The sequence below is a fragment of the Fundulus heteroclitus genome, chromosome 11 (genome assembly GCF_011125445.2).
Source record: "Fundulus heteroclitus isolate FHET01 chromosome 11, MU-UCD_Fhet_4.1, whole genome shotgun sequence".
Taxonomy (NCBI): domain Eukaryota; kingdom Metazoa; phylum Chordata; class Actinopteri; order Cyprinodontiformes; family Fundulidae; genus Fundulus; species Fundulus heteroclitus.
The window spans coordinates 26,956,984-26,974,666 of record NC_046371.1 but is presented as its reverse complement, the minus strand read 5'-3'; the positions used below and the strand labels follow the sequence as shown (position 1 = coordinate 26,974,666).

The window sequence follows — 17,683 nt, the reverse complement described above, 5'->3', positions numbered from 1 at the left end:
AAGATCACGATCAAAACTAAGTAAAGCAGAGTAAAACACCACGGTAGGAAACTAAAAATGTTCCATCAAGGAGAACCTGCTTCTTTTCTGGTTTTACCCATCAATCTAAACTACCTCAAAACAGTGCTGCGTCTGGGTGTCATTTCTCTAGATTATGTGCTTCACTTAGTGGATCCATTCAAGGGAAGAATTAAATTGACACAGATTGATTAGATCACTGCTGTCTTTCTTTGACAATACAAATATTTGAGTGAGGAATAGGTTCTAATATGAGAAAATGTTTTCATGTTAGTCACCACATTGTTAAAGGGCTGGAGGTTCAGGGCTGTTCTCCAGCTGAAAGGCAACCCTCTGCCCCGGTCTCAAATCCTTGGACGACCCTTGATGGTTGTATCGCCTTGATTCTGACCCTTTTCTCCTCTCAGGTAATCCTTTTCCATCCTCTCCTGCTTTCTTTTTAGTGTTCTTCCTTTCTCCCACATGTCCTTTCTTCGGTGAGCCCTCCATGCCCGTTCTCAATTGATGTCCTTCCCTCATTCCTTCTTGTGCCACGCCTGTCTTCCGTCCTTCCCTGCAGTTTCAGGTTTTTTGAGATTGCAGATTTAAAAAGTCTGCCCGTTGCAGAAATACCTGCCATCAATTTTTCAAAAACATATTTAATATTTCACAATTCAATTTATTTACATGGCAGCAATTCACCACACACGTCATCTCAAAGTCAATTATATTGAATTATCGTCTGAATAGCTTTTTTATTTTTTTTCCAGTGTCCTGTCTAGCAATGTGGCAATAAGAATTGATATCTTAATGCCAAATAGAGCTCGACAGATTTTACTTTCACAAGTGGAGCAAACAGCTTTCGCCATAATGCTCCGCTTGATTTGTGCATGTAAATAGCTTTATTGTGATCCCTGCAGGGAGAATTTCAAATTATATGGACACTACAATGGGAAAGTAGGAGAGTAAAAGAAAAACAAGAAGAGAAGAAAAAAAGAAGAGGTGAAAGAAAGAAGATATAAAAGGAAGAGAATGATAAAATGTCCTCTGTCTGCTCCATCACCTGGAAAGAGACACAAAAAGAACAGCACAACCAACAGACATAAAGCAACAGATACAATCGTGTAACACCTTGATACCATTGCTAAATCATATGTATTATTATTTAAGCTGACATGTGTAATGTGATACCTAAAAAAGAAAGTAAAAGAAAGTAAATAAATAAATTATAGCCTTTCTGTATATAAAAGTGAACATTTAATACCTGGGTCTGAATAGCTTTTTATCAAAGGAGGACAACTCTGACTGTGAGTCTGGAGAAGTATGGATCTTTTGCATGAAACTGGTAGGAACTCTGCATATGATGCCAGTTCAAGTCAGACCACGTCACTTAAAACATTCAGCCTCACTTTTACCTGCTGTGCAAATCTACCACCTACGTAGCTTTGTTCTTCCACGTAAAGAAATCCTAACAAAGACCTTAGAGACACGACTTATTAAATCACTGCTCTTTATTCTCATACATTTAGGTGACAATAAAACCAATCCAAATAAATCAAACATCCAAGCGTCACGTGTAGAGCAAGACAAGAGTTCAATCAAGAGGTTTCCAGAGCCGTGCATTGGCTTTTCCCTTCTCTGTAAAGAGGACAGCAACATTTATGGGCTTTAAAAAAAAAGGAACGTTTTTGCATAAATTAATGTTTGATATGAATACTCTGTCAAAGAAAAGAAAACATTCTATAAATCAAAGCGCTTATATAAAAAAAGACTTCAATATACTTTTAATAAAGAGAAACTGACAGAGCAAAGCATGCACAAACTCATAATCCATGCACATCCTGTTTCCTAATAAGATGCTGTTTGCAATTTTATGACATTCAAAGATGTCCAGAATCCACCATGACTGCAGGGAAACAGTTACTAATAAAGTAAAACCATGCCCAAATATAGCTTTCATAACATTCAAATAATCAACTCTGCTGCTGATGCTCATTACTGTCTGATGATATTCACCACTGAGAAGTCTATAATTTATTATTCAACTTTTAGTGTTAGGGCGTGATAGCATCTCAAACATCAATGATGCATTTTGACTATTTTCTTATGCATTGCACATATAAACCGTGGTTTATTTATTATTCTTTTTCTCCCAAGAGAAATGGTTATTTTAAAAATCAATTGGTAAACTTCCTTCAGCAGTAAAAGTAACAACACACAAGAGGTTGGTCCTTCAGTCCTGATCAGTCAACGGCAAAAAAAAATTTAAATATTCAGCAAGTGGCAAAATGATTAAAAACAGCAAGCACAAAAATTAGAGCTTCATTTAGGAGGCACCTAAAAACGAACTAAAAGCTAAGCTCTGGGGGCAAAAAGCACATACTGTAAAGCTTTATATTCCTTAATTTGGCCCCCAGAAGACGAGACAAGCCCCTGCTGCAGTGGTCCTGACCCCTTTTTTTTTTTGTTGAGTCCCCCCGCCTACAAGATCTGGCTGAGATACAGGCACATCTACAGCTTGTAAATCTATAAACAACATGTGCAAATCGCTCACAGACAGAATAGATACGAAGAGAAAAAAAACAGCGAAAACAAAACACTGCAGATTCTGGCTCCCGGTAGCAAAGCAGCTCGCAGACGCCTTGCTAATCCTGTAACTATGCTACACATGCTCTATATGTAAATGCTGTAATATAGAATTCTGTTCATATACCGTTTTGTGTCTCAGGTTGAAAAATATCCCTTTTTAACCTTGTTTATGTTTACGCAAATCACCCTGAGATATGATGAAACACAATATCCTTATTCAACAGTCCTGGAGCTCACTGAGGTTCACAGAAGCCTCACGGATACACCAGAGCGACACAGAGGAGGATAAAGTTACGACGACATGTAGCTAAAACGTCATCAAGTTGAATAGTGAAGTCCACAGGCGGCACCACAGGAGGATGCAGCAGGTTTATCCGCACATATCTTGGTTTTCAGGCACATGTTTGACCTACTAAAGAAATCTGTGATCTAAATTCACTGGTGATGCTGGTCAAGCATGAGCCTGGGTTAAAAAAAAATATGTTAACCTGGACTGCTGCTGGACAAGCAAAGCAGTTGAATGCGTTGTGGCACATTAGCGCCCTCTGCTGCATGTTATTGCCAGGGCCAGCGTTTAGCCAGGACTTACCAGGGCAGAAGTCTGTGAGCCCCGTGGTTTTGAGGTCCGTTTTTATTTAATTTGCTCCTTAAGCACGAGTTACCGCTTTGGCAGAGCGTTGCCAGGAGGAAATCGGCCTGTGGCGCTGCTAAGGTAGGACCGTTCTGATGTTTCTGAACCAGAAGCAAGATCAGAACGGTCCACCTGTGAGTGGCGGCTCTTTAAAGCTCTCAGTCTAATCAACGGCTAGTTAACCTCCCCCAATTTCTCAAATGGACTTAATCCTTAGATCTTTTTCCACAATAGTTTTTCCCTCCACCTAACTTTCCATCAATATGCATATATGACATATGCACCAACAGCACTCTGAACAGCCAGCTTCTTTGGCAACGTCCCAGTGAAGTCACTATTGCCTCAGTTATATAGATCACAATATTTCAATAAAGTCTCCAACCAATTTCCTTTTTACATTTTGTCTTACATAACATAATTTTTTTGGAGAAACAGAGTTTAGGGTTTTTATCAGGTGTGAACCACAATCATAAAAAACAGAAATATCGCTTGCTCTATATTGCTCCGTGTGAAATGAATCGCTTTAAGAGTCTGATGTTTTGAACTCAATCACAAATCTAATAATTTTGAAATAATATTCCAATTGATTGAGACATACCTGTATAGGAGTCGGAAAATTTTCAAACGAATACGTCCACGCTCAGACCCCTGTGGTGTGTTTAAACTACTTTGATTTGTGCAGAACAGCCATACACAACTGTCTGAAAACGAAGACGTCACCAGCCTAACTCGTTTGATGCTGGGGTTTCTTTTGCTGCGGTTCAGTCTCCATATACAGGCCTGATATAATCACATTAACATTTCAGGCTGACATTTTCAGAAATGCCTTTATGGAGGAGATTATCTTCTTTTTTTCCCAAAAGACATATACAAAGACTGTTTTGAAAACTGTGAAGATGATTTGGACCTAGCTTTCTATTGTAATCTACATGTGCAAGGAAAACCTTAATATGCGTAGGACACCACTACTTGCTTCAGCCCAGGGGCCCCCAGACTCTTAAATCTAGCCCTGGTTATTGCAAATGTTTTCACTAAAGTCTAATCACTTTATTATTTTTTGCTCTCAAAATGTATAATTTTTCAGTCAGATTAACTCTGATCAGTTTATGGCTTCCAGGAACAACAATAAAACGTGTCCTCTATCCGATATACTACTGATCTATTCAACTAATAACTAAGCTGGTGTTTCTTACACTAAGCTTAAATATTGAGCATAACGAACCAGTCAAAGGACAGACTATCATACACAGTAGTTTCATTGCAAGAAGTGAATACTAATCTGAATGATAATATACATCAAAACATTCAGAAGCAGATTCTAAGTCTATTGGTTTTTATAGACATGTGTCATACAGTATGTTATATCATACAGTTTCTTAAATCTGACTTGAAATCTATTGAAAGTGCAGCTGCGTGAGCGAGTAAGGATGGAAATGCATAATGAGATGTGAGGAACAACCCTCAGCCTACTCTAAGTCTGTGTTGTGAGTTACAATTAAGAACAGGATGAATGTGTTGGTCAGTGAACCTACTCTAGCATCTTGAAGATTCCCTTATTTTGGATCATCGACGATATGAACACAGAATTTAAACCCATCTCAGCGTCAAAATCCTCTCCCCGATCTGACCGGAGAACGGAAATTAAACCTGCGGTTTGAGTCAGAGCCATTAACGTCTTTTTACTTCTTGGCCTTCAGCTTGAGCTGGGCGACCCTGGCCTGTCCTAGTTTTGCGTGAATGTGGACGTGCCGCTCGAAGAAGCTGACGATGGTGGGCTCGTTGAGCAGCGAGGCCAGGACCTGCTCGAAGGAAAACGACCAATCCTCGTCCGACTGCTCCGTCGCCCCCTCCTGGCTGTTGTTAGAACTGGAGGCGTCTGAGGCCTCCGGCTTGCTGGAGGCCTCTTCGGTTGAAGACGCCTCTGCAGAAGCGGTTGCGCTGACGGGCTTCGTGGCCTCCGGGGGCGGGCTGCTCGGCTCCTGCAGCCTCCGCCCAACCTCCTCCATCCTGAGGAGGAGGCTGGTCACGTGGGCAACGGCCCGGTACAGCGTCTCCTCCTCGGGATCACCGTGAAAGATATTGTAGAGGGTCTTGGAGAACTGGATGAACTGAGCCTAAGATGGTAAATGAAAACAAAGTTTAACTAGGGTCATTTGTAATGGAAAAAAAAAAAAAAGAAACGGATGATTAGTTGAATTGCCTGATTAATTCTCGGTAGGTCCTTGATCGTTTCCTCCTTCTTGAGTATTTCATTTTGCCATTGTTTCAGATAGGCCTGAAGGTCAACCTTTCCCCTGCCTGTTGTTGGACAGGAAAAATGTAACCAGATGAAAACATAAAAATACAGCAACTGTCTTCAGGCCGTCAGGGTGCCTACATATTAGTCATTCTAATTTCTAGATGTAAATTTACAGAGTACTGAGTCCTATGGACCCGTTTTAAAACAACAGATCCCTATAAACGTCTGCCAGGTGTATCTACCTGAGTGAGAGAGAGAGTACACAAGGAAAAAAAGGAAGAAGGACACAAGGAAAAGAAAGCAAGGAAGGAGGGGCACATGGGCAAAACGTTGGACATGCAGAGAAAGGAAGGACACAAAAAGGAAATGTAGGGAGGCAATGACAAAAAAAAAAAGAAAAAGGCAACAAGCGAGGAGGGAAGGACACAAGTATAAAATGAAGGACAGAAGTAAGGAAAGGAGGACGCAAGAAAGGGAGGAATGAAAAAATGAAGGAAATGTGGAAAAAGGGATGAACACAATGAAGGACACAAATATGGAAGGGATGACATGAGGGAGAAAGGATACAAGGAGGTAACAAAGAAAGGAGAAGGGGTCAAGGAAACAAGGAAGGACACAATGAAGGAGGGGAGGAAAACAGAAAATGAAAAAGGAAGGAAAGAATTAATGATTACAGTGAGGCTGGATAAAAGAAGGAAAGGATGGACACAAAAAAGGAAGAGTTGAAGGAAGGTCAATGAAATAGGGAGCAGAGTTCTTTCCCCATTCTCTGTTTCCATAGTTAACCAAAGCTAAAACTCTGGCATCACAATTCAGACTTTTCCAGACTGCATAAGAACCCCGAGGACAGAGCTGCAAAGTGAGAAGTAATCTTACCTCTTTCAGGACTTTTCCTGATGACGCCATCTTCTGGAAGATCAAAGGCTGGAAAACAAAAAAGGCGGCTTGTTAAAGTGAACCGAGGCGCACTTTCAGACAAGTCTGGGACTGAATCATGGCCAATTGTAGTCAGAAAAAGAGGGAAATTGGAGTTTTAGGGAAAGGAGAAAAAAAAGAGTAGAAGCTAACCAGAGAGTCTAGTCAAGTGAGAGGAGTCCTCAGTCACTGGAAGAAATTGCTGGACTCTTTCTTCCTTTAAGTGTAAAGGACTACCTGTGAAAGCTAAAAGAGACGATCTGTGAGAGCAACGAAAGGAGACGAGACACAGAGGAGGGAAAGCGTCCGTGCAGGAAGAAGAGACAACACTTTTAATTTGAGGACAGAACATGAGTTAAGTGGACAGAATCTAATCCTCCTTTTGTGACCTCAAAGAAAGACGTTTCAGACATGATGAATTTAATAAAAACAGGTAAACAGTGTAAGTCCTTTATAAAAACTGTTTTAAATAAAACTGGTATCTCTCATTTAATGCATTTCAGAGAGAGATTAGAATAAGCAAAACATGCATTTTAAAACTAATGAAAAAAAATGGTACATTTAAATTGATTTGTACGTGATGCCTTTTATTTTTCTACTGCATTTTTTTTTAATACAAGGGTAACTATTTTTTCCTGATTTCCCTGAGAGTTTGTACACATTCTCCTGGGAAATATTAGAATCCTTTAGGTTGGACCAAAGTCTTGGACACAAGGAAGAAAACTCTCCTCTTTAATGTCTTCCACTAAGTCTCCGTGTTCTTATTAAGGCATCAGGCAGTCCCCACTTCATAATAATGTTTGTGTTTAAATTTGTATGGGACAAACACAAGATAAAAAATTGAAGGGACTAAACACCTCGCTGCAAAAAGAGAACTAAAAATAAGTAAAATTGTTTTGAAATGAATGTATTTGTGCTTGATTTGAGCAGGTAAATAAGAATATTTGCCAATGGAATGAGTATTTTTACTCCTAAAATAAGATAATTAGATATCCTGCACTTGGAATAAGATGATGGAGACGAATTGTTCCTATTTTAAGTGCAAAAAAAATCTTATTCCATTGGCAAATAGTCCTATTTACCTGCTCAAATCAAGGACTAATACTTTAATTTCAAGACATTTTATTTTTTATTTTTAGTTCTATTTTTGCAGTGCTTCTCCTCATCATTGCAAGTAAAATTAAAATAATAACCATGACAATGGGGAAAATGGTTTTAATGAAGAAAAATCTGTCTGCATCACACTACTTCTGCCCTACAAGCCCTCACTCATGACCACATGTGGGTGCAAGCATGCGTGTTGCTTTCACGCATCGATTAAACAATTATCCCGACAAGCCAAGCAATGTCTTCATCTGCTTGATGGCTTGATGCAGCATAAGCAGCAAAGCCTGAGGTCTGCTCTTCAATTTGACATACACCCACCCCCCCCCCCACTCCTGTGTCAATCTTTTTTCAATTTACACACATTTAACCGTGTAATCCAAAGAGTTCCAAGCTCCAGAATCAATCTCCATCCTCCATCTTTTCCTTTTTTTAATTAGACGCTTTGGGGACGGGGAACGCAGGGCAGCGATCATTTCTGCAGTGCTTCGAAGTTTGAGGGAATTAAATGTTCAGTTCCCCCTGTAAACAACCTAACTAAACGTTTGCTGCCCTTTGTGACAGATAAGTGCGCCCAGCTGCTGTACCTTTTGTTAGGACCGACAGATCCTCTGCTCAAACAGCACATGATTTGATTTCCTGGATCAATGGAGTGTCTGGAGATGAAACCTTGTGCTTTCCGAAGAGGAAGCGGATGACGAAACGCCGCTCGGTGCCCCGATTTAGACCTAACCGCGGTGAAATAACAGGGCTCGTCGTCGCACCCTGACGTGGACCGTCCTTGGAGCGGAAGCGCCGTGCCCTCACCGTGAGACATAATATATAGGCTGTGCAGCTTGACGTTCATTGGCCTGGCACAAACGGTGACTCAGGGGCTTGTCTGCTGCTAAGCTGTCAGTTGTAATCTGAGCAGCCTGTCCGCCGTGCGGGATCCTGCTTTTAGTCCAGCCATCCCACAGCAAGAAAGCCCCGGCTGCTCCTGACACCCGTCGTTGCCATGGCAAGTTGCTTCATTCAGCGTGGGCTATTCTTACCCCCCCAAGCCTCCGAGCCAGGCGGTGACACATCGTGGAGATAAGAGCCCCGCATTCAAGGGCAGCATCTCGCCCCGGGCTAAGCGCTCTCTACATATCCTGACTTACGGGTGGGATTTTTAAAAATGACGACTCCTATGTTTTCAATGCCTTTAAAAATCACGGCTGGTTTAGGACAGCCAGACTTTGGGTTTTACTTGTTCCACGACTGATTCCTAGACGGGTGCACGGATGCTGTAGAGTGAACGTGTTAGAAAATATGTTAATCTAGGAAACTAAAAGAAAATCACTGAGAAGATGGTCTTTACACTGTGGGGATCTAACTTTACAGACATGGCTATAAAATAAATGGGTAAATATAGTAAATAAGACAAACCAGTAAGAAACACAGGGCTTTAAGAAACAATTTGTGCTGCATGAAACCCCAGACTATGGATTTTATTTTAATTGTAAGTGACAGGCCAACACAAAACACAAAAGGTTGCATCGTTTTCAAATTCCTTAAAAATAAAAGTCTAACATCTGGTAAAAGTTTGACGCCTAGGTTTGTAGCAGCCTCGCACATCGACAGTATTCATATTTTTCCCCATTCTACATAGCAAAAATTGTTTAGGCTCACTCAGACTGAAGAGCATCTGTTTTAAAAGGAACTTTCCAAAGATTTGCAAATAGATTAAGGTTTGGACTTTTGCTGGACAAGAATATGATTTGTCCTACACAAGCTCCTTTGTTGCTCTGTCTGAATGTTCAGGGTGGTTGTCCTGCAGGAAGGTGAACCTTCACCCCAGTCTCACATCTTTTTTTCCAGGACTGCCTTCTATTCAACTCCAGCCATCTTCCCATCAAATCTGAAAAGTTTATCTATCCCTCATGTGCAGAGTTTGTTCTCCAGCACTTACAATGTTTTACACGTGATCTTGCTAGCCGGAAAGTCCAAAAGGGTTTTCGTCTAACTAAAACACCTTTTTCAACATGTTTGCTGTGGCCTCGAAATGGCTTGAACAAAACTGTGTGGGACTTCTTAAAACTTTCATTCAACAATCGCTTCCTTCTCATCACTTTTCTATAAAGTATTTACTATAAAATCCAGGTTTACAAAATCTAAAACTAATAGTTGTTCTGTCAAAAGACTCGGCTGTGATTCTCTGCAGCTCCTCCAGCGCTCGACTGTTTCTCTAGTTAAGTTCAGAGCAGTTTTCCACGAGATATTCAAAACTTTGGCTGTTCTTCTTAACCTAATCCTGTTTCAAACATATGGCCTACTTCTTCCCTGACCGGCCTGCTGTTCCTTGGCCCTCATGATGCTGTTTGTTAAATGGTGTTCCCTAACAAACCTCTGAGGCCTTCCCAGAACTGCTGGATTCATACCAATACCATATTATACATTAGTGGACTCTATTTACTAATAAAGTTGCAGAGAACTTTATTTAGGGGTATTCAACTACAGGGGGTTGAACACAAATGGATACCAAATTATACTGATTTTTAAATCAGTGAAACATTTTCAGAAAATCATGCATTATTGTCTTTACTTCACAGGGATTTGCTACTTTGTGTTAGTCTATCATAAATTCCCATTAAAATATATATTGAAGTTTGCAGTTGGAACATAAGATGCAAGGTACTGTATTGTGTTGTTTACAAAGCCACCAAAGGGCATTAAATATTAAAAATGTAATATGGGCCTCTGCTGTGGTTCATCACTAACCTGGTGGCAGGTGGAGCTTGAAGAGAAATTTCAGCTTATTGGTGAAAGATCCGCCGTATAAGGTATCTGTGGAAATAACATCATTTATAGCACCACGCCATACCAATTTTATTTATAAAGCACTTTAAAACACCAACAGGACCAACGTGCTGTACACAATCACAAACGATCACTCATAAAACAATTAGCAAAATGGTATATAAAATTTGTAATAAAATAAAGTAAAATGTAGTAAAACAAAGTCAACATCTCAGATTGAGTCAAAAACCAAGAAAAAGAGATGAGTCTTAAGAAGGGATTTAAAATCAGAAAGGGAAGATGCCTGTCTAAAGCTCAAGGGAAGGTCATTCCACAGCTTGGGAGCTGCTACAGAGAAAGCACGGTCCCCTCTTTGCTAGGGCTGGGCGATATGGAATAAAAAATAAATCTCCGATTTTATCATACCAAATCCGATTAATCGATTTTTTCCTCCTTTTTGTTTCATAAAAACAAATTAAAGAAATTATTTTAAAACCTTGCTTTTTATGTCAAGCATTTCGTCAGGGAGTTGACCTGAATTCAAAGTGCAACTAAAAACAAGCTGTGAAATATGTAAAACAAGATGGCAGCCGTGCCATTATAAACAATGAAAATATAACAAAACATTTGCTGCTAGTGGTATTACACATTGAGCTAAGAACAGGCTTCACTGCAGTTGTGAACTTCAAACTAAGTTAAAAAAAAAAGTAAATAAGTAAATGAAGTACCTCGTATTATGGTAAAAAAAAGTTTCCACTTAACAATATTTTGACAATACATTTGCCTTCATGGAAACCCAATGAGTGTATTGGCAAAATAAAATCCAGATTTTCCAAAAAATGAAATCTTAAAGAATTGTAAATTCGAATTATTTCGATTTAATCGATTTATCGCCCAGCCCTACTCTGTGCTTACGCTTCGTCTTCGGCACCCTCAGTAACAACTGGTCAGCTGATCTAAGGGAACGGGAGGGTGTGTAGGGATGTAGCAGCTCAGACACGTAAGGTGGGGCAAGGCCATTAAGCGCTTTAAAAGCAAATAAAAGGATTTTAAAATGAATCCCAAAATGTACTGGCATCCAATGTAGCGAGGCTAAAACAGGGGAAATATGCTCAAATTTTCTTGTACCTGTTAAAAGGCCCTCTGAAGCTGGGAAATGCATGAATCACTGGTGCATTACAGTAGTCTAGCCGAGTGGTTACAAAGGCATGGATTACTGTCTCAAAATGCAGATTAGAAAGAATAGGCTTTACTTTCGCAAGCTGCCTCCAGTAAAAAAAAAAAAAAAAGCTGGATTTTACGCACAAGTAGCTGAAAGTGGAGAAGACGCGCTGGATGGTAGGAGAAATCTGGCAAACATACCGAGAGCGCAGCAGAATTCCTTAAAGTTGATGAGACCGTCCTGGTTCTCGTCGATGAGGCGGAAGACCCAAAGGGAGAGGGTGCTCTTGGCGGCGCAAAACCCCCAGGGCTCGAGCAGGGAGAACAGCTCGCTGAACTGCTGGAAGCCCAGCTGGTACTGCTCCAGGTAGGCCAGACTAGGATCGTGGTGGAGCAGAGCTGGACTCCTCATCGTCCAGTAGCAGCTGAGGAAATGCTGCCTCTGAAAGGAAGCGCGATCTGACAATTATTCGACGCATTTATGTCCACGGAAGGAGGGCGCTGTGCAACGCCGTCGACTCACTTTGAACAAGTTGTAAAGCTCGTCAAGCTGCGAGGCGGTGAATCGGACCTCTTGGGACACCACCCGGATCTGAAAACCAACAGATGATCTACGCTATGGCAACAACACGAGGATATTAATCACTGTGATCTCACTCACGACGTTTTGTTTGGTTGTATCCTCCAGTGTCTGGATGACATAAAGCTTGTTCCGCCTCCGTGAACTCTCGACTTCCTCCGATCGGAAATGTCCATATTTCTACCGAAAGGGCAAAGCTGGAGTCATCAAGCAGGAACCGGACATTGCTGATTGAAACTGAAACGGGTAAATCTCACAGTACCTCGTAGGCTTCTCGGATCAGCTCGCTGATGTCCACGCAGACGTGAGATGCCTTGTCGTTGTTGCTCGCTGAGGCCTGCTGCACCGTCGGAGGCAGCGGACTGTCTTTGTTGGTCACGCTATCAAAGAACCTGAAGGAACGGCATCAGAAAACGGGCAGACTGTGATTTATAGAGCAACGTCGCTTGAAAAGCGGCAATCCTGCTGGCTTTGTGCGTATACGGACCTGTTGAGGATGGTGACCGCTTCCGCGTCGTCGCTGCAGGCGATGAGCGCCTCCATGTTGTAGTCCAGCACAGCCAGGCCGAGCTGCACAATGGCTTTTATGCCGTCGTAGAAGAAGCAGTCCACCACGTTGACGGCGCTCTCGATGGGCAGGACGCTGATGAAGAGAGTGAGGAACCAGGACAAGGACACGGACGAGAAGAAGCTCAGATCCGTCATGTGCTCCACCAGCTGCGGGAGGTTCTCTCTGATCAGGTCCTCGAACACGGCCTGGTCGACCAGAGCTCCTGAAAAAGAACACGTCAGTGGACCACGGAGCGTCGAGCAGGAAATGTAAAAGGTCAGAATCCGCTGCTTGCGGCTTCACCGATAATTCGGCGGTTGAAATAGTCCGGCAGCATCCTCTCACAGACCGCCACCAGCAGCCAGAAAGCCTCCTCCTCCTTCGCGTACAGCAGCAGGACTGAGGTGAGAATGTTCATGGCCTACACGGGGGCAAAGAGCACACGGATTCAGAGAAACCTTTCAGGCTGCGGTACGACGCCCTCTGAGCTGCAGGACCAGCAGGATTAGGCTTGGCAGCGACCCAGGAAACTGATTTCAAGGTTCCCATGACAACAAGACCTTTGCAGGACTCTGATTGTGCAACATAACTAGAGTAGAAAGCTAGAGTTATCTATAACTTAACCACTCAAGTTTAAATCAAAAACAAAAGATTATTGGCATTTTCTAGCAGCATCTTAAAGTTAATATTAGGTCTGGACAATTAATCACATTTGCAATATAATCACAATAAAAAAAATAAAAATAAAAAAAACACAATTTCCCATTTGCAGGGGTCAGCAATTTTTGGTTACATCACAATTAATGGATCAGACTCGTCCGTTAGGTGTCGGTAACATGTTTACAGTGGGTTTGCCTTCACTTGGAAGGAAAAGAGTTGTAGCAGTGAGATAATATAATTTTATTATTTATTTTAGAGTTTATATAATCATACTTTTTACCAGAAACTTTCAGGAATCTCACCATAGCATTAAGTACTGGTCAAACTGTTTAATACAGATTGGTTTGTTGGTTCAACAAGGATTGATGTCCAACTCAACTATTCTCTTAAATAATAATTATGCGATTAATAAAAAAAAAAAAGTATTTTTTTTTTTAAATAGTCCTTGTTTACACACTGCAAAAACGGAACTAAAAATGAGTAAAATTTTCTTGAAATGAGTGTATTTGTCCTTCATTTAAGCAGGTAAATGAAACTATTTGCCAATGGAATGAGATTTTTGCACTTAAAATAGGAACAACTCATCTTCATCGTCTTATTTAGAGGGCAGAATACCTAAATATCTTATTTTAGGGGTCGAAATACTCATTCCATTGGCAGATAATCTTATTTACCTGCTCAAATCAAGGACAAATACACTAATTTCAAGAAAATTTGACTTATTTTTGGTTCAGTTTTTGCAGTGCAAACATCTTTATCTACAACACATTTTTGTGAATTGTGATTAATGCAGAGAAAAGTCAAAATTAAATCCCAATTATGGTTGAAATAAATCGCAAATTTAAAAACACAACCCTAGTTAATATGCAAAACATTTCTCTATAAAATCAGTAAAACTTTCTTAAGATGTACTACTTTGTCATCTCACTGCAAAAACAGATCTAAAAATAAGTAAAATGTTCTTAAAGTTAGTGTTTTAATCCTTGATTTGAGCAGTTAAATAAGATTATCTGCCAACGGAATGAGTACTTCTACCCCTAAAAAAGGATAATTAGACATCCTGCACTTAAAATAAGCAGATTGAGATGAATTGTTCCTATTTTAAGTACAAAAATCTTATTCCATTGGCAAATCATCTTATTTACCTGCTCAAATCAAGGACAAATACACTCATTTTAAAGAATATTTTACTTATTTCTAGTTCCAGTTTTGCAGTGAACATTCAGTTTTTCCATTCATTTCACTGTTTTGTTTTAAATTGTTTTTTTTAATCTCAAGAAAACTGCTTATATTTTGGATCTGAGAGAAAAACACTCTGTATTGGCAGGTCAAAGCATTAAAAAAAAACACATTGAAAACTAGCCACTGAATTCTGATCAGTGCATCTGCAGTGGTAGGCAAAGATTACCGAGGAAAACTCCCGACAACCTGGAGTGAACTCATCAACCTGAATATACAGAAAGCAATAAAAAAAAAAAACTAATTCCAGCCATTATTTTTGCTGAAAAAGCCTTACTTTCTAACCTAGCTTTAGTGTTTATACTGATTGATCTCTATAAACAGTGAAGACAGAAGTTACTCCAGCAGGAAGTTTGCCCTCCTGCTCCTGCGTCGTAAACATTTGCATAATTATCTCACGTTCCCATCTCATCAAATTAATTTCCCGCACAGATAAAACAACCAAGGAGTCTATTTCAGACATTAAATCGTCAGCTTGAAGACCAAGTACCTGGCAGTATCCAATTTTTGGGTTCCTGTAGGCATAGGCAGTAAGGACTCTGCGCAGAGCTGAGATGCCCGTGTCGCTCTGAAACGCCGGGTGCTCGGGGAGAGAGCGGTGCAAGTCCCTTTCGATCTCGTCCGTCGCCAGAGTGCTGGTGCCCAGAGACTGCTCCACCAGCTCGGTGTAATAGCCGGGGTTGGTGGCCATCTCGTTCACAGCTCCTGCAGAGGCGAACCCACAGTGAGCCCGATCACAACGCAGCAGGGGGTTTTCACACCGATGGGGGCGGCAGTTCGGACGTCGCCGACTCGAAGTCGACGTGCGTTACCTGAAAACAGCATCCAGAGCTCTCCCCTCAGGGATTCGGGAACGCCTCGGACAATCAAGTCTCGCGTCTTCCTGGTGAAAAACATGCTAGTCCCGCGTCCGTATTCAGAGAAATGGATGTTCCAAGACTGCTCCTTCATCTTCTCTTTGAGCTGTTAAAACACACAGATCACACGCAGCATATCCGACCTTAGAGCATTTCAGCATAAACCTTCTCATCTACTTAAAACAGCCGTCATTATCTTTCAAGCACAAGCATTAAAATACAGTTTAGGCTCACAGATTTGTTTAAGAAATGACTTTAACATTCATACCGATGATAGGTGTATGCAAACTTCTGATCAGAACAGTATGTTACGGAAAAGCTGGATTAACTGTAGGGCACCAAACTCAATTTAGCATAATTGAGTGGCTTTACACTCCACCTTTTTTTTCTGCTTACCATTTTGGGATCAAGGTTTTCAACATCTTGAGGATGAAAGACGGTCATGAGGGCCTCAGTGCTTACAGCCTTGCTGGTGTTCTTCTGTCCCACCATGAGAGTCACGTCCTCTGGGTTGTCCTCAAAGTGATTTATGAGCGACTGACATTCGCCTCGTATGGCCTTGGTGTTAAAAGACACGCCGTATATCAGTTTGCTGTCAGAAACCCGGCGACTGCAAAGGGGGTGAAAACAGCCCGAGCGCGACACGCAGTCGTATTACCTCTGATGAAGCCGAGTGCTGTGGGCTGGCGCTGATCCCGCACCTGCTGCGGAGCGTGTTTGCGAGCCGCTGGTAGTCCCGCACCTCGGAGAAACGCAGCGCTCTCTTGCCACGCACGCATACCGTCAAAGCCCGACTGCTGGGATCGGGCTTCTCGACGTTGACGACCTGCGGGGAGGCGATATCGGCCATCAGGACAGGTTAGGTTTCTGAGCGGCGTTGCAACTCATTCAGAGATGCCTCTTTACCTCGCGCATTGGAATGATGATGTGGCACTGGCTGCCGTCCTGACTGGCAAAGCAAAGGTAGTTCTCGGAGAGGCAGATCTTGCCAAGAGTGTTAAAGTGACTGAATGGCACCCACAGGAAGCTCTCGTGCACTTCTAATAGGTTTTCCTCCTTGGGAAGCCGGAAAAACGACCGGAATTGCTCACTCTTTGCGTGAGCTTCAAGGCCTCTGTGGGGAAAAAACGAGGAACAGAAGATACATCGTAAGAAACACATCGCTCCACTTCAGGCTATTCAATTCCCATGATTCATTTTGCTGCACAGACAGCACCTCTTGGTAACTTGTAGGGGGTCGGAGAGAGCTGGCTCGCCCTGGAATGCCTCTTTATCGAAGAGACGCTTGATGGAGTAGCTGGCGAGCTGCTCCATGATGACAAACGTCTCATTGAGATGCAGCAGCATGGAGAAGTAGTGGTCCTCCCCGTGAGCCAAAACGTGGATGCTCTCCGTCAGGATTACGTTAGACGTCTTCTCCAGCCTCCAGATCTCATCCCAGGAGATGATCAGTTTCACTGCAGAGTCAGAAACAGAACTCCCACTTAAAAGCAATTACTTTAAAGTGAATGTATTCTCCTTTTTACAGCCTTACCATTTCAACCGTGTCCCGCCTTGTACCATTAAACCCAAACGTTATTTATAACCCTGGGAGATTTAGGTGTAAAGTAATCTCTTAATTTCAGCGGCAAGTTTGCTCCAGTTAACGTTTTGAAGCGAAAAATTAGAGTTATGAGAAGGAGGCCTTTTTTGTTTGATTAACTCTATAAATATGGCTGGCAGAATTTAGGAATTATTTGGAGCTTAACAAGTGGCTCCTGACACTAATATCTACAGTCATATTCAATAAATTAAAATACATGTTCCAATACTGCTTGTCAGATTAAATTTAAGTTTAAATTCAACATAAGTGTAATTTAATTAGGCCCACACAATTGTTTTAATTGGTCTGATGCAATATTTTCCGATTTTAAATGTCATGTTTTTATTAGTTGTATGCAAATAAATGCTCGAAAACATTATGTCAAGATGAGGAAAGCAACAGAAATGTGGTCTGAGAGCAATAGCTTGGAGCCTTTGACAAGCTGCCACCCTACAGGGATTGCTGAAAGCTCTGTGGTGATCCTCGTAATTGCCCACAGTATTGGTTGAATAACTTGAAACAGTAAAAATCTGGTAGCCTTCAGGTGGTCGCTGCGATTTCTGCTCAACTTCTGACCAGCATTGTTACTCGGATATTCACAGCACCAGCATTTCCTATTCTCAAAACAGCTGTCACAAAAAAAATAACTTACATTAGGGAGGCCGGTGGCGATTTTGTTTCATTTTGTTCCAGTTAATCATTCTGTTTTTTACTCATGAGAGTTTACCTGCACTACAGTAATGGAGCTGTCAAAACGTTATTACGAGCTCACCTTCTGCCATATCACTCAAACTCAGTCATAAATTTAAAAAAATAATA

At 41.5% G+C, this 17,683-nt stretch overlaps 1 protein-coding gene across 2 annotated transcripts in view; it reads right to left on the bottom strand.

Moving 5' to 3' along the window:
- Positions 1-1,490: 1,490 nt before the first annotated feature.
- Positions 1,491-17,683, bottom strand: part of tbc1d8b (TBC1 domain family member 8B) — a 28,588-nt gene continuing 12,395 nt past the window's right edge. Inside the window, exons 5-21 of one of the 2 annotated variants that reach the window (XM_012864703.3) lie at positions 16,499-16,739; positions 16,189-16,396; positions 15,941-16,108; positions 15,679-15,840; positions 15,238-15,388; positions 14,916-15,130; positions 12,830-12,947; positions 12,464-12,749; positions 12,239-12,368; positions 12,058-12,156; positions 11,920-11,988; positions 11,598-11,838; positions 10,218-10,283; positions 6,525-6,617; positions 6,333-6,380; positions 5,418-5,515; positions 1,491-5,331 (exon numbers count right to left, since the gene is read on the bottom strand). In XM_012864703.3, the coding sequence (XP_012720157.2) occupies positions 4,897-5,331; positions 5,418-5,515; positions 6,333-6,380; positions 6,525-6,617; positions 10,218-10,283; positions 11,598-11,838; positions 11,920-11,988; positions 12,058-12,156; positions 12,239-12,368; positions 12,464-12,749; positions 12,830-12,947; positions 14,916-15,130; positions 15,238-15,388; positions 15,679-15,840; positions 15,941-16,108; positions 16,189-16,396; positions 16,499-16,739 (2,828 nt within the window). In that variant the 3' untranslated portion in view covers positions 1,491-4,896. The remainder of the gene's footprint in view (positions 5,332-5,417; positions 5,516-6,332; positions 6,381-6,524; positions 6,618-10,217; positions 10,284-11,597; positions 11,839-11,919; positions 11,989-12,057; positions 12,157-12,238; positions 12,369-12,463; positions 12,750-12,829; positions 12,948-14,915; positions 15,131-15,237; positions 15,389-15,678; positions 15,841-15,940; positions 16,109-16,188; positions 16,397-16,498; positions 16,740-17,683) is intronic. The other variant, XM_012864704.3, reaches the window with a different exon arrangement.